This window comes from Macaca fascicularis, chromosome 20, assembly GCF_037993035.2.
Source record: "Macaca fascicularis isolate 582-1 chromosome 20, T2T-MFA8v1.1".
In the NCBI taxonomy this organism is placed as follows: Eukaryota; Metazoa; Chordata; class Mammalia; order Primates; family Cercopithecidae; genus Macaca; species Macaca fascicularis.
The window spans coordinates 77143536-77161792 of record NC_088394.1 but is presented as its reverse complement, the minus strand read 5'-3'; the positions used below and the strand labels follow the sequence as shown (position 1 = coordinate 77161792).

The 18257-nt window shown below is 47.8% G+C and overlaps 1 protein-coding gene and 2 long non-coding RNA genes across 5 annotated transcripts in view; 2 read left to right on the top strand and 1 right to left on the bottom strand.

Moving 5' to 3' along the window:
* Nucleotides 1-18257, bottom strand: part of BCO1 (beta-carotene oxygenase 1) — a 52664-nt gene that overhangs the window by 13408 nt on the left and 20999 nt on the right. For both annotated transcript variants that reach the window (XM_045381670.3, XM_074027662.1), the window contains exons 3-7: nucleotides 17063-17192; nucleotides 14875-15022; nucleotides 12350-12497; nucleotides 8888-9111; nucleotides 6596-6853 (exon numbers count right to left, since the gene is read on the bottom strand). In XM_045381670.3, coding sequence (XP_045237605.2) covers nucleotides 6596-6853; nucleotides 8888-9111; nucleotides 12350-12497; nucleotides 14875-15022; nucleotides 17063-17192 — 908 coding nt within the window. The remainder of the gene's footprint in view (nucleotides 1-6595; nucleotides 6854-8887; nucleotides 9112-12349; nucleotides 12498-14874; nucleotides 15023-17062; nucleotides 17193-18257) is intronic.
* Nucleotides 1-18257, top strand: part of LOC141409302 (uncharacterized) — a 64915-nt gene that overhangs the window by 37873 nt on the left and 8785 nt on the right. The window contains exon 2 of the long non-coding RNA XR_012429175.1: nucleotides 12172-13472. This is a non-coding gene — a long non-coding RNA (uncharacterized lncRNA). The remainder of the gene's footprint in view (nucleotides 1-12171; nucleotides 13473-18257) is intronic.
* LOC135968778 (uncharacterized) lies at nucleotides 14284-18090 on the top strand. 2 transcript variants are annotated; one of them, XR_012429174.1, is made up of 3 exons: nucleotides 14284-15717; nucleotides 17385-17719; nucleotides 17983-18090. It is a non-coding gene; the product is annotated as an uncharacterized lncRNA (long non-coding RNA). The 2 variants fall into 2 exon arrangements; XR_012429173.1 differs by lacking the exon at nucleotides 17385-17719.

Below are 18257 nucleotides of genomic sequence, written 5' to 3'. Positions count from 1 at the left end.
GGGCATACATTCCAGTTGCAGCTCAAATCCCAGGAATAATTCTACAAAGTTGGGCAAGTTACTTTCTCATCCGTAGATGTGGGGGATCATAAATAACTTAGAACGTTGTGATGCAGATTAGCAAAGCGTTTAACAGCCCCTAAATTTCGCAGGAGCCAGAAGGAACGTACAAGTGGAGGCCCACCAACCTTCTGTCTAAATACACCAAGCAAATTAAGTCAAACACCATCTCTGTCCCTGTCTTGACACACAGCCCTTCATGATGGTGTGGAGCTGGCTGTCCCAAATGGCAACCGCTAGCCATATGTAGCGATTTAAATTAAATTAAATTTTACTTTTTTTTTCTGAGACTGAGTCTTGCTCTGTCATCCAGGCTGGAGTACAGTGGCACGATCTCGGCTCACTGCAACCTCTGCCTCCCGGGTTCAAGCAATTCCCCTGTCTCAGCCTCCTGAGTAGCTGAGATTACAGGCATGCTCTACAATGCCTGGCTAATTTTTGTATTTTTAGTAGAGATAGGGTTTCATCATGTTGGCCAAGCCGGTCTTGAACTCCTGACCTTAAGTGATCCACCGCCTGGCTTAGCCTCCCAAAGTGCTGGGATTATAGGCGTGAGCCACTGTGCCAAGCCTTAAATTTAATTTAAAAATAAGCTTAAGTAAAATTAAAAATTCAATTCCTTAGCTGCGCCAGCCACATTTCAAGTGTACAATAACAACTCGTGGTTAGTAGCTACTGTGCTGGATAGACAGAATGTTCCAGCAATGCACCGTGCTGGTCTGAAAGGATGACTGTGAATTGAGAACCCAGGACTCCTTAGAGTTCTGAGCTGGAATGAGGCAGTCTCTGGCCCCTGGCTCCTTCCTGCCTTATCCCAGGCTCCATCCCTCACTGCATGGGTACCCTAGCCAGCACAACCAAGGCAACAGTCAGCCTGGCCACCTCGTGGGACTGTGGCAGTAACAGCAGAGTGGCACAGTCTGCCCTTCGGAAGACGGGTATTGGAAGCAAGGCTAGGACCTTCAGGGGCTTCTGGGATCCCAGGTGTCCAGCGTACGGTTGGGGTGGGGGTGGAGGCACCCCTCTGGGTAGGCAGAATGCCTTGGCCCTGTGAACTCACCCTGTGGAGTAGGGGTCCTGCTGGAGAAAGAAAGGCTGGCCCACAGACCTCCTAAGTGCCAAACCCAGAGCAGGGGCCCCTCTTGCCAGGATCTAAGAGCAGAAAAGGCATTGAACACAGAGCCTGGCACCTAGGGAGTCCTCCATGAATGGTGGCTTCTCTTATTTGAGTGTCTGCATTTGTGCATTTGGAGATAGAAATCAAACCCACTGATCCAGTCGTCAAAGCTACCCCTTCCAGGTCCAAAGTGTTTCCTCGTGTCAATGCCCCTTAGGCGCGGGTGCACACGAACCTAGGGCCTCACACAGTGCTCTTCAGGACCAGGGCAGGGCCAAGGTCCAGACGACCCGCCCTGCCCACACCCCTCCCAGCCACTCCCCGTCACTGCTGAGCCCTGCCTCAGGCACCCCCACACCTCCCTGTGTAAACAGGCCCACGGTGCCCACAGGCCCTGCCGGCCCCACCTTCCTTTGACCCCAGCTGGCCCCAAAGCAAGAGAATCTGGGATATTCAGGACCTCCTGGCCTTTTAAATAGAATTTGCTATTGCCTGTTCTATGTGGGAAGTACTTTTCACTTGGGACGGGTTCCAAAGGCTAAAGGAAGATGCTGCGCCCTTTTGGAGACCTTGCTTCCCATTTTTCATGTATTCATCATTCATTCATTCATTTCAAGTATTTAAGAGCATCCTCGGAGTGCAGCGGATGAGCTGCTGATGAGACAGAGTCCCTGTCCTCCCAGAACTTAGGCTTGAACAGGAAGAGGGAAATGAACAAGTTACTTACACTTGACATAAATGTTGACAAAGGGCTACAAGGCGCAGTTAGAGGATACGGACTCACCTGCCGGGTCATGCTGCCGAGCCCTGACCTTGGAGGTTCTCTCCCATGGCTGCATGGCAGAACCGGGGATTTCTGAGACCACACCCAGGCCTGGGCTTCCTTGGTCTGGGCCGAAGCCAAGGCCCAGACATGGGGGTCTCAGGGCTCTCCAGGGGAACCCAATGTGCAGCCAGCCAGGGGGAGCAGGAGTGTCAGCCCAGGAGGACAGAGTTGCAGACAGAGAGGACAGCAATGTCCTGCAAAGGCCTCAGGCCCAGAGGACATCTGAGTAAAGGCAGCATCTTCCTGAAGTTGCTTCTCCAATAAACCTTTGGATGGGATGGAGCCAGAGCCGCTGGATCAGAGCATGTAAGGCTCGGTCCACCTGCCTGACTTTCTGATTTCAATATGCAGGCGGAGCCACTTGAAAGTGCAATAAGAAGACATATTTAAGGGACAATAAGTAGCAATTAAAAAGCGTGGCAGGAGCTACCCATCCCGGGGCTTGCTTTCCTTTGCTAGTTTCAAAGCAGCAGATGGTTCACACGACAGCTTTTTTTTTTTTTTTTTTTGAGATGGAGTCTCACTCTGTCGCCCTGGCTGGAGTGCAGTGGTGGGATCTCAGCTCACTGCAGCCTCCACCTCCTGGATTCAAGTGATTCTCCTGCCTCAACCTCCCGAGTAGCTAAGATTATAGGCAGGGGCCACCACGCCGGGCTAATTTTTGCATTTTTAGCAGAGACAGGGTTTCACCTTGTTGGCCAGGCTGGTGTTAAACTCCTGACCTCAGGTGATCACCTGCCCGGGCCTCCCAAAGTGTTGGGATTACAGGCATGAGCCACTGTGCCTGACCACATGATGGCTTTTAAAGATACACAAGCTAACATTCTTAGCTTGGTTCCAAGGAAGCAAAGCACTCTTGAGTGTGATAAAAGGTTATAAAATCTTGCACGGTGTGGCAGTGGGAGGGAGCGTGTTCCTCTCTGTGTACCATCCCTGGGCTGAGGTCAGCCTTGAGACTTACTAGCTTTGTGCCTTGTTATCCCTCAGTACTTCCTGGAACCAGGAGACAGTCTGAGGGGCTGCATTGTGCTGCTTCCGGGAGCAAGCGGTGCAGGGGTCCAGGGCTCATGTGCTGATTTCATGGGACATGGCTGTTCATCCAATAGCCCTGAGTCACATGGGGGAGAAAATCAATGCCATTTTCTCTTCCAGTCATTCTGACTAGGTCAAGGAGAGTCTCAATGAGGTGCCACGATGTCTTTAATGCCTAATACTTTTAAAACTTTGCTTTTTCACAGAGAGATCAGGTCTTGGCAAGCCACAGCCCTCTGGCTGGAGCTCAAGACCTCTGCTTTATTTCCATTATTTTATTCTCATGCTTGTCTTCTCTGTGCAGCAAGCATTGCCAGCTTTCTACTGGGTAGTGATGTATTCCTTTTCAAATGAGTTAAGTAGAGAGTGAATTGATTGAAATGAAAAAAAAATGGATTTTTAAATGTTAAGTAGAGGTGATATAAAATATGACAAAAACCATGGTAGAGATACACAAATGGCTATGGGTGGGAAAACACTGGAGAGATGGGGGAGGACCCCAGCTCTGGAGTCAGACAAACCTAGGTTCAAATGCCAGCTCCCCTGCCTGCTGGCTGGGAGGGTGGCTGAATTCCTGCACTGAGAAACTGGGTTGTAAGGGTGGGAGAAGGCTCCCTGGATACTGTAGGACCATCTGCCAGGCCTGCAGAGCCCCAAGTGTGCACCATCTAAGGCTCTTTCCTAGGAGTTAGAGCTACTGGGGAGAAGAGCAGAGTTCCTACTCCTTTGTAGTTACAAACAGGAGTTTAGGGCTGGCCGTGGTGGCTCATGCCTGTAATCCCAGCACTTTGGAAGACCGAGGTGGGTGGATCACTTGAGGTCAGGAGTTCAAGACCAGCCTGGCCAACATGGTGAAACCTCATCTCTACTAAAAATACAAACAAACAAAAAATTAGCTGGGTGTGCTGGCATGTGCCTGTAATCCCAGCTTCTTGGGAAACTGAGACAGGAGAATCACTTGAACCCGGGAGGCGGAGGTTGCAGTGAGCCAAGATTAAACAACTGCACTCCAGCCTGGGTGACAGAGCGAGACTCCATCTCAAAAAAGAAAAGGGGGTTTAGAGACAGAGGGGGGCAGGTTCCAGTCTTGGCTCTGCCACTCTGGGCTGTGTGACCTTGCCCACATTTCTTAACTTCTCTGAGCCTCAGTTTGTCCATCGCCAAAATGAGGCTTCTACAGGAACGTTTCCCACAGGTTGTTTTGATCATAAGTGAGGTAAGAAAAACAAAATGCTTAGCAAAGTACCTGGCACATAATGTGTATTTAGTCAATGTAAGCCATCAACATTTAATTGAATTGAATTTGGTTTCATTTAAATTAATTAAGTCATGAAGTCAGTGAGTTCTGGAGCCAGAGACTTTGTAAGTCTCTGTAAGTCAAGCCCAGAGCCTTGGCCACATCACCCTAATTGGGGATAATGTCTGGTCTGGTGGTCATTCTTAGCACAAGAACAGAGCTTTTCAACATCAGGGAATTGTGTAAGCAAATGGTGATGAATCCCTGCCATGAACAATTAGGCAAATGTTTAGAATGATGTTTCAAAGAATATTTAATGTCATGGAGAGATGTTTAGACACATAAATAGGTAGAAAAGCAGTCTGGGCCGGGCACGGTGGCTCACGCCTGTAATCCCAGCACTTTGGGAGGCTGAGGCAGGCGGATCATGAGGTCAGGAGCATCCTGTCTAACACGGTGAATTCCCCCATCTCTACTAAAAATACAAAAAATTAGCCAGGTGTGGTGGCGGGTGCCTGTAGTCCCAGCTATTCGGGAGGCTGAGGCCAGAGAATGGTGTGAACTCAGGAGGCAGAGCTTGTAGTGAGCTGAGACTGTGCCAGTGCACTCCAGCCTGGGCAACAGAGTGAGACTCCATCAGAAAGAAAGAAAGAAAGAGAGAAAGAGAGAAAGAGAGAAAGAGAGAAAGAGAGGAAAGAGAGGAAAGAAAGAAAGAAAAGAAAGAAAGAAAGAAAGAAAGAAAGAGAAAGGAAGGAAGGAAGGAAGGAAGGAGAAGAAGGGAAGAAGGGAGGGAAGGGAGGGAAGGGAGGGAAGGGAGGGAAGAAGAAGGGAAAAAGGGAAGAAGGGAAGAAGGGAAGAAGGAAGGGAAGAAGGGAAGAAGGGAAGAAGGAAAGAAGGAAGGAAGGAAGGAAGGAAGGAAGGAAGTCTGTAAGATAGTATGTACCTATTCAGCAATAAAAAGAAATGAAACACTGGACGGGCGCAGTGGCTTACACCTGTAATCCCAGCACTTTGGGAGACGGAGGCAGGCAGATTGCCTGAGCTCAGGAGTTCAAGACCAGCCTGGGCAACATGGCGAAACTTTATCTCTACTAAAAATACAAAAACATAGTCAAGCATGGTGGCAGCCACCTGTAATCCCAGCTACTTGGGAGGCTGAGGCACAAGAATTGCTTGAACCTCGGTGGCAGAGGTTGCAGTGAGCCGAGATTACACCACTGCACTCCAACCTGGGTGGCAGAGTGAGACTCTGTCTCAAAACAAGCAAAAACCACAACAACAACAAAAAGAAATGAAGCATTGATACGGACTCCAACACAGATGAGCCTTGACAACACTGTGCTATGTGAAAGAAGTCAGACACAAAACACCATGTATTCTAAGACTCCATTTATATGTGATGTCTAGAAAGGGCAAGTCCGCAGAGACAGAGAGGAGATGACAGGTTGCCTGGGACGGGGAGGGGAGGACTAGAAGGTGATGGCTAAGGGGTATGGGGTGTGTTTTGGAGGTGATGAAAATGTTCTAAAATTTATTGTGGTGGTGGATGCACAACTGTGAAAATATACCAAAGGCCGTCGAACAGTTTAAATGGGCAAATTAGGCTGGGCACAGTGGCTCACGACTGTAATCTCAGCACTTTGGGAGGCCAAGGTGGGTGGATCACCTGAGGTCAGGAGTTCGAACCCAACCTGACCAACACGGTGAAACTCCATCTCTTCTAAAAATACAAAAATAGCTGGACGTGGTGGCAGGCACCTATGTAATCCCAGCTACTTGGGAGGCTGAGGCAAGAGAATTGCTTGAACCCCGAAGGTGGAGGTTGCAGTGAGCTTAGATCATGCCAGTGCACTGCAGCCTGGGCTACAGAGTGAGACCCTGTCTAAAAAATAATAATAATAATAATAATAAAAAAAAATAAATAAAAGGACAAATAGTATGCTGTGTCGATTACATCTCAATAAAGCTGTTAAAAATTATGTACAATATGATTAAAAGGAAGAGTCATACACACACACACACACACACACACACACACACAAAGACAGAGAGAGAGAGACTGGGAGACAAACATACATATCCACAATGATCATCTCAGGTGGTGGGTTTACAGGGATTTTTTTTCCTTTTTACTTATCTATATTTTTTAAAGTTTTTATTATGAATCGGTACTACTTTGGGAAAAATAAGGAAACCTTTTTTTTTTCTTTTTCAAGAACAGTTCGTTTTCGATTTCAATGTCAATCAAATAAGGGCCAAAGTAACTTCCTACCTGGGCCCACATCTCTCTAGAAAGAAAAGGGACCTCCTTGGAAGCCATTACCTTGTCCGCGTGGAGGGGCACGGCAAACCTCCTGAGGGTGGGGACCGAGGTGAGCCTGGAGTTCTCCTTGAAGTCCTGGTTCAGGTTGGCCAGGTAGAAGAGCTGGTAGAGGCTGTTGTCCTCGTAGGCAATAACGTCAAACACGATGCAGCCGTCCTCTTCATACGCGTTGACGTGATGGAAGACCACCATGGCGTCTGTGTAAAACTTGGTCTGCACAGGCTGCCTGGTCCTTTGGTCGATGATGTGGATATAGGTCTGAAAAAGCACACACACCAAGGGCTCAGCTCACCCTCTCTCAGCCTGGCACTGTGGCATCTGGGGACTGAACAAAACCCAGCTCCACCAGGCACTAGGCTCGGGACTGTGTCCCCATTCTGCGTTCTGTGTCTACTCCACAACACCAGACAGGCAAAAGTGCCCCCCAAAATGAGAGCTGTTTATTGTATTTCCATGAGTGTATCTTTCACATGGAGAGAAGGGACGCTTTGCTGCCAGAGTCTTTGCAGTCACTAGGACAGTGTTTGGAGAGACTCTCCAGTGTGCATGTCCCCTTGTTCCATTGTGCTGATATCCCAGCTTCCTGGCTATGACCAAGTTGGGGAGAATCTGCCAGGTGCCAGGTCCCATCTAAGACTGGAGCCTTGGCAGGGTACAGTGGCTCATGCTGTAATCTCAGCACTTTGGGAGGCTGTGCGGGCAGATCACTTGAGGCCAGGAGTTCGAGACTAGCCTGGCCAACATGGCAAAACCCCATCTCTACTAAAAACACAAAAAATTAGCCAGGCATGATGGCGCATGCCTGTAATCCCAGCTACTCAGGAGGCGGAGGCAGGAGAATCGCTAGAACCCAGGAGGTGGAGGGTGCAGTGAGCCAAGAATGTGCCACTGCACTCCAGCCTAGGCGACAAGAGCAGAACTCTGTCTCAAAAAAAAAAAAAAAAAAAAAAAAAAAATTTGCCAGACATTGTGGCGCATGCCTATAATCCCAACTACTCAGGAGGCTGAGAGAAGAGAAAAGCTTGAACCAGGAGGCGGAGGTTGCAGTGAACTGATACCGCACCATTGCACTCCAGCCTGGGTGACAGAGTGAGACTCTACCTCAAAAAAAAAAAAAAAAAAAGAAAAAGAAAAGAAAAGAAAAACTAAAAGTGCACGTGAAGGCAGAGAAGGTGGAGTAACACTGTGCCAGTGGGTAGTGGTGGCTCCCTTCAGACATGGGGTGGACGGGAGGCAGGGTAGGGGGAAGTGAATTGGGGAGGATTTTATACATGGCTTTCTATACTTGTATATTCTTCGAATAGGTAACACTGAGAACTACTGGATATTTTACAAAAGTGAAGTGACAACAGCAAAAAAAAAAAAAAAAAAAAAAAAAAAAAAGACCAGGTGCAATGGCTCACACATGTAATCCCAGCACTTTGGGAGGGGAAGGGAGGAGGATCACTTGAGCCCAGAGTTTGAGGCTAACCTGGGCAACATAGCAAGACCCCAATCTCTACAAATCAACAAAAAATTAGCCAGGCATAGAGACATGTGCCTCTGGTTCCAGCTACTTGGGGGACTGAGGTGGGAAGATTGCTTGAGCCCAGGAGGTTGAGGCTGCAGTGAGCTGTGATCGTACCACTGCACTCCAGCCTGGGTGACAGAGCAAGACTCTGTCTGAAAAACAACAACCCCCCCAAAAAAAATACCCAACAAATAAATAAATACTGGTAATACATACATACACACATGCATATATACATATATTCACACACATATGCACATACATGCACATATACATGTACACATATACATGCATACGTGCATATACAAGCATGCAATACATGCATACATACTTTGAGCACTCAGGTATACCTGAATGGAAGGAGAGGTTTCTATTGAACCGTCTGGTGGAACATACTGTCATTACAATGTCTAAACCTCTGGCAGCTACCACCCTAACGCTACAGCGGGGCGGAGGCTGGGAGGAGCCCAGTTCTCCATCAGGACTGAGGACTCACTCCTTTTGCTGCTGGGCATAGGGGGACTGCCACGGCTTCCACGTTTGCCCAAGGTGGCACCCCCTTGCCTGGACAGCCACATCAATGACTCATCACCGTGGGGGTACAAAGACCTGGGGGTCATTCTGAAGGACCATCCAGAACTCGCTGGAAGGTGGGTAGACGCCTCTGGCAGCCTCCTCCCTTTTCCATGCCACTTCCTCCCCTTAACCTTCACCCTCCTGCAGACCGGCCTCCCTCCACGGGCAGCCAGCACCCACTGGGCTAGAGTCCAGCCAGACCTCACCTTCTCCTCCCTGTGGAAAGCCAGGCAGGAGGCCCAGCTCATTCTCCGGATGTACGCGGTTGCCATCTTGAGAATATCCAACCTGAAAGGCTGCTCAAGGAAGATGACATAGTTCTCGGTGACTCCAAAGCTGTGGTAGTAGCTTGGGGAGAGCAGGGAGCGGGACGGGATGGAGCAGAACACCTCCGTGTGCTTCCAGGGGCTCTTCTCCTGCTTCTTGCCCTCTAGCAAGACAAAAAGCAAGCCTCAGGAATTGTGCAGGATATGGCTGGCCCCCTAAGACCACACCACCATCACCTACAAACTGACTTGATTGCTGAAAAGAACCTTTACATTAAACAGCAACACGTAGACAGATAGTGAGGTTGTTGCTGCGGCTGCTGCAGAGGGCCAGGCTGAGACCTTCCACTCAGCACCCATCCCATATACAATCTAAAAACCACCGAACCAAGAGGGAGCCCTCCAGGTCAGGGGTCTTCAACTATAGCTTGGGGGCTAAATCCTGCCTCCACCTGTTTGTTTGTTTTAGATAGAGTCTCCCTCTGTTGCCCAGACTGGAGTGCAGTGGCACAATCTCAGCTCAATTCAATCTCTGCCTCCCAGGTTCAAGTGATTCTCCTGCCTCAGCCTCCCGAATAGCTGGTATTACAGGCTCACGCCACCACGCTTGGCTAATTTTTGCATTTTTAGTACAGACGGGGTTTCGCCATGTTGGCCAGGCTGGTCTGGAACTCCTGACCTCAGGTGATCTGCCTGCCTTGGGGATTAGTGCTGGGATTACATGTGTGAGCCACTGCGCCCAGCCATGATTAGGGGTTTTATATAAATGCAGATAGTCAAGCTAGGCTGTAGGATGGCCATTTTATAGATGAGAAACTTAGGCTTAGTGGAATGGGCTGTCATTATGGTCAGAGTCACAGGGTTAAGCCAAGAAAACACAGCTCCCTTCGCCTTCCTCCTCTTTTATCAGGGATTATGACTCTCATAGAGTGAAGGTAGAAAACAGAATAAAATAAAGCACTCATCCATGTGCCTCACCCTGCACCCAAACACGGAAGGTGCTCAATACATGTTCAGTTTTCTTATTCCTCTGCAAGCATGAGTCACTCACTGGTCAAAAGGCCTCCCCACCCAGGCCTGCGGCTGGCTTATAATGAGTTATCTGCAAACTTCCCCACCTCTCTTGTGGCCACCTGTGCACCCTGTAAACAGCTGGCTGGTGGGAGGGATGCTGTGGGGTTGTAGGATAGTTATTTTCTTTATAAAACAAATGGAACACAGTGCAAACTGAAACGAAAAGCACTGTGGCCTGGGAGGAGCGGGTTACGGCGAGTCCCAGTGCCACCACCAGCATGGAGCAGGTGCTCAGAGGATCTCTGCTTGCAGGATGTCAGTGGCTCCTGGGAGCTATGTGACTGGGGTGTCTCACCTGATCCCCTGAGCCTCACAGTCCTTCTCTGTAATACAAGGTGGCAATCGCAAATGCCTAGACAATCCCCAGGTATGGCATTCTAGGATTCTGAGCTTGACCCCTATATCCCTTTACTGGCTTAATTAATGAGAGTTCTATTTAACAAGTACACTCCATGTACCTTCTGACCTCGGAGGCTCACCTCTCCAGGCAGAGCCTGGTAATTTGCTCAGGGGGCTCTACAAGACTATGGGGGATGGGGGAGCAGCAAGGATCACAGGCAGAAACTAGTTTTTCCTAAACTAGAAGGTCAGAGGAAGCACTGTTGTAGTTCTGCACTGTCTCCTGAGTCCTGTCAGCTGTCTTCACAGGCCTAAGTCTCCTGGGTGTGGTTCCCAGGAGGGTCCTGGACAAACATGGGCTAAGAACCTCCGCCTCCTCCCCCTCAGGATCATGCAATCACAGTCAGTCTGGGCTTTGCTCCAAGATCCCAGCCCCATATGGAAGAGGTCCAGAAGGCCTGGAGAATAGGACAGGGATCTGGAGTGGATCCCAGCAGGGCTGAGCTCCCTAAACAGCCCTGGAACCCTGGCTGCAGGGGCTGGGAATGAAAGTAGGTAGCATAACCTTACCATAGAAAGGTTTGTCAGGAGACTGAAAAACTGAATGGATGGATGGATGAATGAATCGATAAGTGGGTAGGTGGGTGCATGAATGGGTGGATAGTAGATAGATGGATGGATGGTGGGTGGATGGATAGATGGTGGATGGAAGGATGGTGAGTGAATAGATGGGTAGATGCAGATGGTAGATGGATGTTGGGTGGGTGGATGGATAGATGGTGGATAGATAGATGGATGGATGGTGGGTGTATAGATAGTGGGTAGATGGATGAATGATGGATGGATGGGCAGGTGGGTGGCTAAATGGATGGATGGTGGGTAAGTGGATGGGTCGATGGATGGGAGAATGGGTAGATGGATAAATGGATTCATGATGGGTGGGTGAATGGGTGGGTAAATGGATGGTGGATGGATGGTGGGTGGATGGATGGATGAGTAGATGGTGTGTGGGTGGATGGATGAATGGATGGAGGGTGAATGGGTGGGTGGATGGATGGATGATGGATGGAAGGGTGGGTGGGTGGGTATCTCGATGGATGATGGATGGAAGGGTGGGTGGGTGGGTATCTCAATGGATGGATGGATGGTGGGTAAGTAGATGGGGGGATGGATTGGAGAATGGGTAGATGGATAAATGGATTCATGATAGGTGGGCGGATGGGTGGGTATATGGATGGTGGATGGCTGGTGGGTAGATGGATGGAGGGAGGGATAGCATATGGGTGAATGGGTAGGTGGGTGGATGGATGGATGGTGGACGGGTGGGTGGATGGATGGATGATGGACAGAAGGGTGGGTGGGTGGGTAGCTCAATGGATGGATGGATGGTGGGTAAGTAGATGGGGGGATGGATGGGAGAATGGGTAGATGGATAAATGGATTCATGATGGGTGGGCAGATGGGTGGGTAGATGGATGGTGGGTGGATGGATGGACGGGTGGTGGATGGATGGATGGTGGGTGGCTGGCTAGGTAAGTGGTGAATAGGTGGGTGAATGGCGGATGGGTGATGGATAGGTGGATGAATGGTGGGTAGATGGGTGGATGGATAGTGAGTAGATGAATGAATGATGGATAGATGGATGGTGAGTAGATGCATGAATGGATGGATGGTAGATGAATGAATGATTAGATGGTAAGTAGACGATGGATGAATGGATGGATGGTAGATGGGTGGATAAACTAATAAAATAATAACCTGGAGCCTAAATAAAAGGAAATTAGAATAGTAAAGGGATTTATTTCTTCCAGGAGGAATCCCAGCAACTCCTCTTTTCTTCTAAAGGAAAGTACTGAGATCATGGTCATCTGAATAATCCATGGGAGAAAGTACCACACTGAGTCTTGTGTCATCAACGAAAAACAGAACTCTTCAGAAGGAGCCAGCCTTGGCTGTTTGTGTTTTATTCGATTCCCCAGAGTGGCCTACCTGGTACTGTGGCAGGGATCTTAAAAATCACATATTTTGTCTTCCCCTTTTCCACAATGGATGTGCCCATGTTGAGAACATTTCCAGCCTCATCATAATGGGGATGTGACGTTGCCAGATTTACCGCCACGTATTTACGATAATCGACCTGCAAGATATGACACCTCCTGTTTTTTTTTTTAAGTATTTACGATAATCAATCTGCAAGATATGACATCAACTGGTTTTTCAAAGGAGAAAGGTTGAAATCCTGTGAAAACGTGACGATTCTAGCTTCAGAGAGATGAGGGATATTTTTGCACATCTGAAAACGTTACAGAATTTGCTTTTAAAGACTTTCACTCTCGTGACCTGATACGACTTCACATGGGGATTTGAGGGGCTCAGACAGTTAACAGGTTGCAGGGGAGTTAGGGAGCTGGTGTGCTTCTGGGGCTATCATTGCAATCCTGCTGCTTGACCTTGCTGGAATCCTCAACATGGAAACAAGATTCCTCACTGCAGAAAGATCTGAGCAATGACCTGGGCAGAGAGGTAGCCTTCGAGCTAATCTTGGCCACAGCTCTGTCATTCTGGCTTAAATTCTGCCGTTTTGCATTGCATAGAAGCATAAATCTCTAGGCCTCTCTTAGAGGATTATTCTGGGAATGGAAAGGTTACAAAAACACTTGGTCAAAGTGAAGCTCGATGAACGAGCTGAATAATCATCCTCACTCTGCAATCCACAGCTGCAGAATGATGGAGCAGCCGCAGACCAACTGTCTGCCCTTCCTTCCCTAGAAATACACAACCTCCAGCCCAGAGTCAGATAACCCCATTCTCTTCCAGCATTTCCTCTCTGTAGCCTTGTGGAAAATGTCATCAGTTGGACTGATGCCATCTAGCTTAAAAGCAGCTGGACATAATTTCACAGCTAAGAAAAGCCTCATCTCTTCAACAGATCGTTAAAACGTATTGCAGAGACATCGGACTTTTGAACAGCCAGTTGGAGAAAATTGAAAGTGGGTCTACTGATTTTCACCAAAATGTTGACTTGGTTCTTCCCAGGAAACGTATGTGCTTGGGCACTTATTTTTGTGCCCTCGCTTTTTGCCTAATGCCTCCCTCTTCAGGTCAATAGAAGGTAGGATTTCGCTGAGAATCGCAGGTCTTTCAACAGAGTCGTTCATTCAAATTCTCACTGAACTCCCTCAGTACCAAGAATTATGAACACAGTTATGGGTTGAATTGTGTCTTGCAAAAAGACAGATTGAAGTCCTCACCCCAGGTATCTGCGAATGTGACCTTACTTGGAAATAAGGTCTTTATAGATGTCACTAAGTTAAGATGAGGTCATACTGCAGTGGGGTAGGCCCTAATGCAATGACTTGTGTCTCTGTAAAAGGCAGAACATGGTTGGGCACGGTGGCTCACACCTGTAATCCCAGCACTTTGGGAGGCCAAGGCGGGCTGATCATGAGGTAAGGAGATCAAGACCATCCTGGCTAACATGGTGAAACCCCGTGTCTACTAAAAATCCAAAAAATTAGCCGAGTGTGGTGGTGGGTGCCTGTAGTCCCAGCTACTCAGGAGGCTGAGGCAGGAGAATCACTTGAACCCGGGAGAAGGAGGGTGCAGTGAGCTGAGATCATGCCATTGTACTCCAGCCTGGGCAACAGAGCGAGACACTGTCTCAAAAAAAAAAAAAAGAAAAAAAAAGAAAAGGCAGAACATTTGGACACATAGACCTGTAAGGAGAGGCAGTGTGAAGACTGAGGCAGAGGCTGGAGGGATGCATCTACAAGCTGAGGAACACCGGGGGTTGCTGGCAACCACTAGAAACCAGGAAGGGGCCAGGGAGAATCCTCCTCTACAGCCTTCACAGAGAGCATGGCCCTGCTGACACCTTGGTTTCAGACTTTTAGCCTTCAGAATTGTGGCACAGCAAATTTCTGTTTTTTTTTTTTTTTTTTTTTTTTTTTGGTTGTTTTTTGTTTTTGTTTTGAGACAGTCCCACTAGGTCATGCAGGCTGGAGTGCAGTGGTGCAATCTGGGCTCACTGCATCCTCCGCCTCCCGAGTTCAAGCGATTCTCCTGCCTCAGCCTCAGAGTAGCTGGGATTACAGGCACATGCCACCACGCCTGTCTAATTTTTGTATTTTTGGTAGAGACGGAGTTTCACCATGTTGGCCAGGCTGGTCTTGAACTCCTGATCTCAGGTGATCCGCCCATTTGGGCCTCCCAAAGTGTTGGGATTACAGGTGTAGGTCACCATGCCCGGCCAATCTCTGTTGTTTAAAGCAAACTTTTTTGTAGGACTTGGTTACAGCAGCCCCAGGAAACTGAAACAGACACAAAGATAAAAACAACACAGTCCCTGCCTAGCATCTAGCACTAAGTGTGGCGCTAGGGCACGGGATCCAAACGTGTTAGAGGAGGGACCCCTCTGGTGAGCTCCTTGCAGGCTGAGCAGCTTCACCCTGGCCGTCCCCGACCCTCCCTTTCTTGAGTCAGGAAGTGATGCTGGGTTACTTATGTGTTGATACCTTCTCCAGGGTTTCCAGAGTCTGTGGGTTGATTTTCCTGATGTAATTGGTCTCTGAAGTCGCATAGAAGTCTTCTCCACACTTCATGATGTTGATCAGGCAGTTGTCTGTGAAATCGGGGATGGTGTGAGACAAGTAGGTGAAAGCTCTGGGGAGAAAAGCAAATCAACAGAGTCAGTGGCTGTGTCCACCCAGCCAGAGGAGTCTGTCCTTGATGGCTTTCGTTTTCCTAAAACGTAAAAATGCTTTACTTCAACTAAGAAAGAAAAAGCAACTGGGTCCCAATGGGTCACTTGAGGAATCCTAAGAACTCAGATATCAAGTTCCCCAAAGACACCCCCAGGTTGAGTCAGCTAAGAAGTGAGTCAGCCAGAATGCCATGGTCACCCGCTGATCCCTCTCGGGTTCCCTAAAACCCAAAGGTCTCCGACATCAGAGCCAGCAAGACATACTGTTCCAAAGTATGTCAAGAAGTGCTACGGAAATCATACATGAACCCATAACGGCTCCCAAAGCCTAACAAGGCAGCTGATAACGGCTTTGCCAGGAACGTGAGTCCACACTGGTTATCTCGAATTTATCCAGGAAATTAGTTTTTAATTTAAAAAGGAAAACAAACTAATTATGAGTTAAGAACACATAGCTCATTTGCTTAGAAGGTACACTCGAAGCAAGAAGAAAGAAAAACCAGAGGGGTTTATCGGTGGTGAAATTGGCAAATCCTGGATCGTTTTACTGGGGAGTGCTCCTTCTACTGGCAAATACTGGAACAACAAGGAGGATTGGTTCCAGGACCTCCAGGTCATGGTTTTAAATTCCTGATTATGGTATCTCCCCTACCAGGTAAGTATGGTTGTTTTAAATTCGTTTACTCCTTCCTCCTCCTTTCCCACTGGCTCCTGCCCCACACTTCCTATTTGCAAATGTGAATTCAGTGCTTGCTCTGAGCCAGCCCTAGAGCTGGATACTGGAATGGGAGAGTTGACTTCAGTTCTTAAAAAAGCAGAAGCAATCTTCCATCTCTGGGCCAGTCTACCCTTCAACTCTTTCATAACTCTTCTATGTCTAGAGAGTTTCAGAAAGAAGATACTGATGGCAGGCCTGATTCCCTGGCCAATAATTTAATTGTCAAATATGTAACACATTCTTATGGATCCTAACCCAGATTATTTAAAATGTATGCAGTGGCCAGGTGCAGTGGCTCATGCCTGTAATCCCAGCACTTTGGGAGGCCAAGGTGGGTGGATCACCTAAGATCAGGAGTTCAAGAGCAGCCTGATCAACATGGTGAAACCCCATCTCTACTGAAAATATAAAAATTAGCCTGGCGTGGTGGTGGGTGCCTATAATCCCAGCTATTTGGAAGGCTGAGGCAGGAGAATCGCTTGAACCTGGGGGGGCGGAGGTGATGGTGAACTGAGACTGCACCATTGCACCCAGCTTGGACAACAAGAGTGAAACTCCATCTTAAATAAATAAATAAATGAATAAAATGAAATAAAATATATACAGCAAAAAATCTCTCCCTCTCCTCACCACCCATCTTCCCCACGTCCCCTACGCATCCTTTCGTAGTTTCTTTATGCATGTACAAGCAAAATTTAATCTAGATTTCTTCCTGCTTTTTCACACAAAATACGTCTTATAACGTGCTCTTTCTACACCTTCCTTTTTTTTTTTTTTTTTTCACTTAGTCTATCTTGGAAATGTTTCCGTAGAGCACAAAGAGAACGTTCCCCTTCCTTTTTACTTCTACATGGCATTTTCTTGTACAGTTTTACTGTTACGGATTTAACCACTCCTCTTTTAATGAACATTTGGGTTGTTTTCAGCTACGTGTTATAACAAAAGATGCAGCCATAAATGACAAATACCTGCTGCATGTATCATTTTGTATGCAAGCAATAGATCTCTAGGCTGAAGGGAATGTGCCTTTGTAATTTTGACAGATGATTCCAAATTCCTTTCCCACCAGCCATGTGGGAGGGCTTCTAATAATCTGTCAAATGCTCTTAGCCTCTCTGGCAGTCAGTGATCAAGAACTGTGTAGCACCTCTGGTTAAAGGGCAGTCATGTGGCATTTTCGTACACCCTAACGAGAATTGTTAGAGGAGCAAATGCTGGTTATTTCAGCCATCAAGGAGAGCAAAAGGCATGAAATTTGCTCAGATTTAAAACAGGCAGTTACTTGGAAAATATGTTTTTGCAGGGGTCCGGATAGGCCATTGTTCCAAACTCAGACACCACAATCCTGTTTGCCTCAATATTGGCGTTGTAGGTATCGCTTCTCAGGTATTTGCTCCTGTAATAGATTTCACCTGCAAGAGAAGAACCAGCATACTCAGGCTGACAGCTTTACAGGGCTTTGAAATCAATGTCAGTTAGGGGTTTTATTGGGGGAAGGAGGTGGTTATTTCACCAGGACAAGCTCACTTAGTACACAGGGCTGATACAATTAGCATTTGAAATATAATTTAATTTAATTTAATTATTATTATTATTTTTTTGAGTTTCGCTCTTGTCGTCCAGGCTGGAGTACAATAGTGCAATCTCGGCTCACTGCAACCTCCGCCTCCTGGGTTCAAGTGATTCTCCTGACTCAGCCTCCCAAGTAGTTGGGATTATAGGCACTTGCCACCACACCCAGCAAATTTTTGTATTTTTAGTAGAGATGGGGTTTCACCATGTTGGCCAGGTTAGTCTCGAACTCGTGACCTCAGGTGATCCGCCCACCTCAGCCTCCCAAAGTGCTGAGATTACAAGCATGAGCCACCGTGCCTGGCCTGGAATATAATTTTAGACATACATTTTCTCACTCCTGACTCACAACAGTATGGCCTGATAGGTAAGCGTTACGGTTTCGATGTTTTGTTCCTTCCAAATCTCATGTTGAAGCCTCTGATGTTGGAGGTGGGCCTAGGGGGAGGTGTTTGGGTGATGGGGTGGGTCCCTCATGAATGGCTTAGTGCTGTCGTGGTGATGAGTGAGTTCTCACTCTGTTAGTTCATGGAAGATCTGGTTGTTTAAAAGATCCCTCCCTCCTCTCTCTCTTTCTCTTTCACCATGTGATGTGCCTGCTCCCCCTTTGCCTTCCGCCATGAACCAAAGCTTCTTGAGGCCCTTGAGACCCTTGCCGGAAGCCAAACAGATGCTGGTGCCTTACTTCCTGTACAACCTGCAGAACTGCGAGCCAAATAAACCTCTTTCCTTTATAAATTACCCAGTCTCAGGTATTCCTTTATAGCAATGCAAAATGTGCTAATGCAAAATATACCTGTTCTTAGTTCCATTTTCCATAGGAGGGAACTGAGGCTCGGAAACATTCTATCGCCTTGCCCAGGGTCACCCGTCAGAGAGTGCTGACCAGGAATCATTCATCCCTT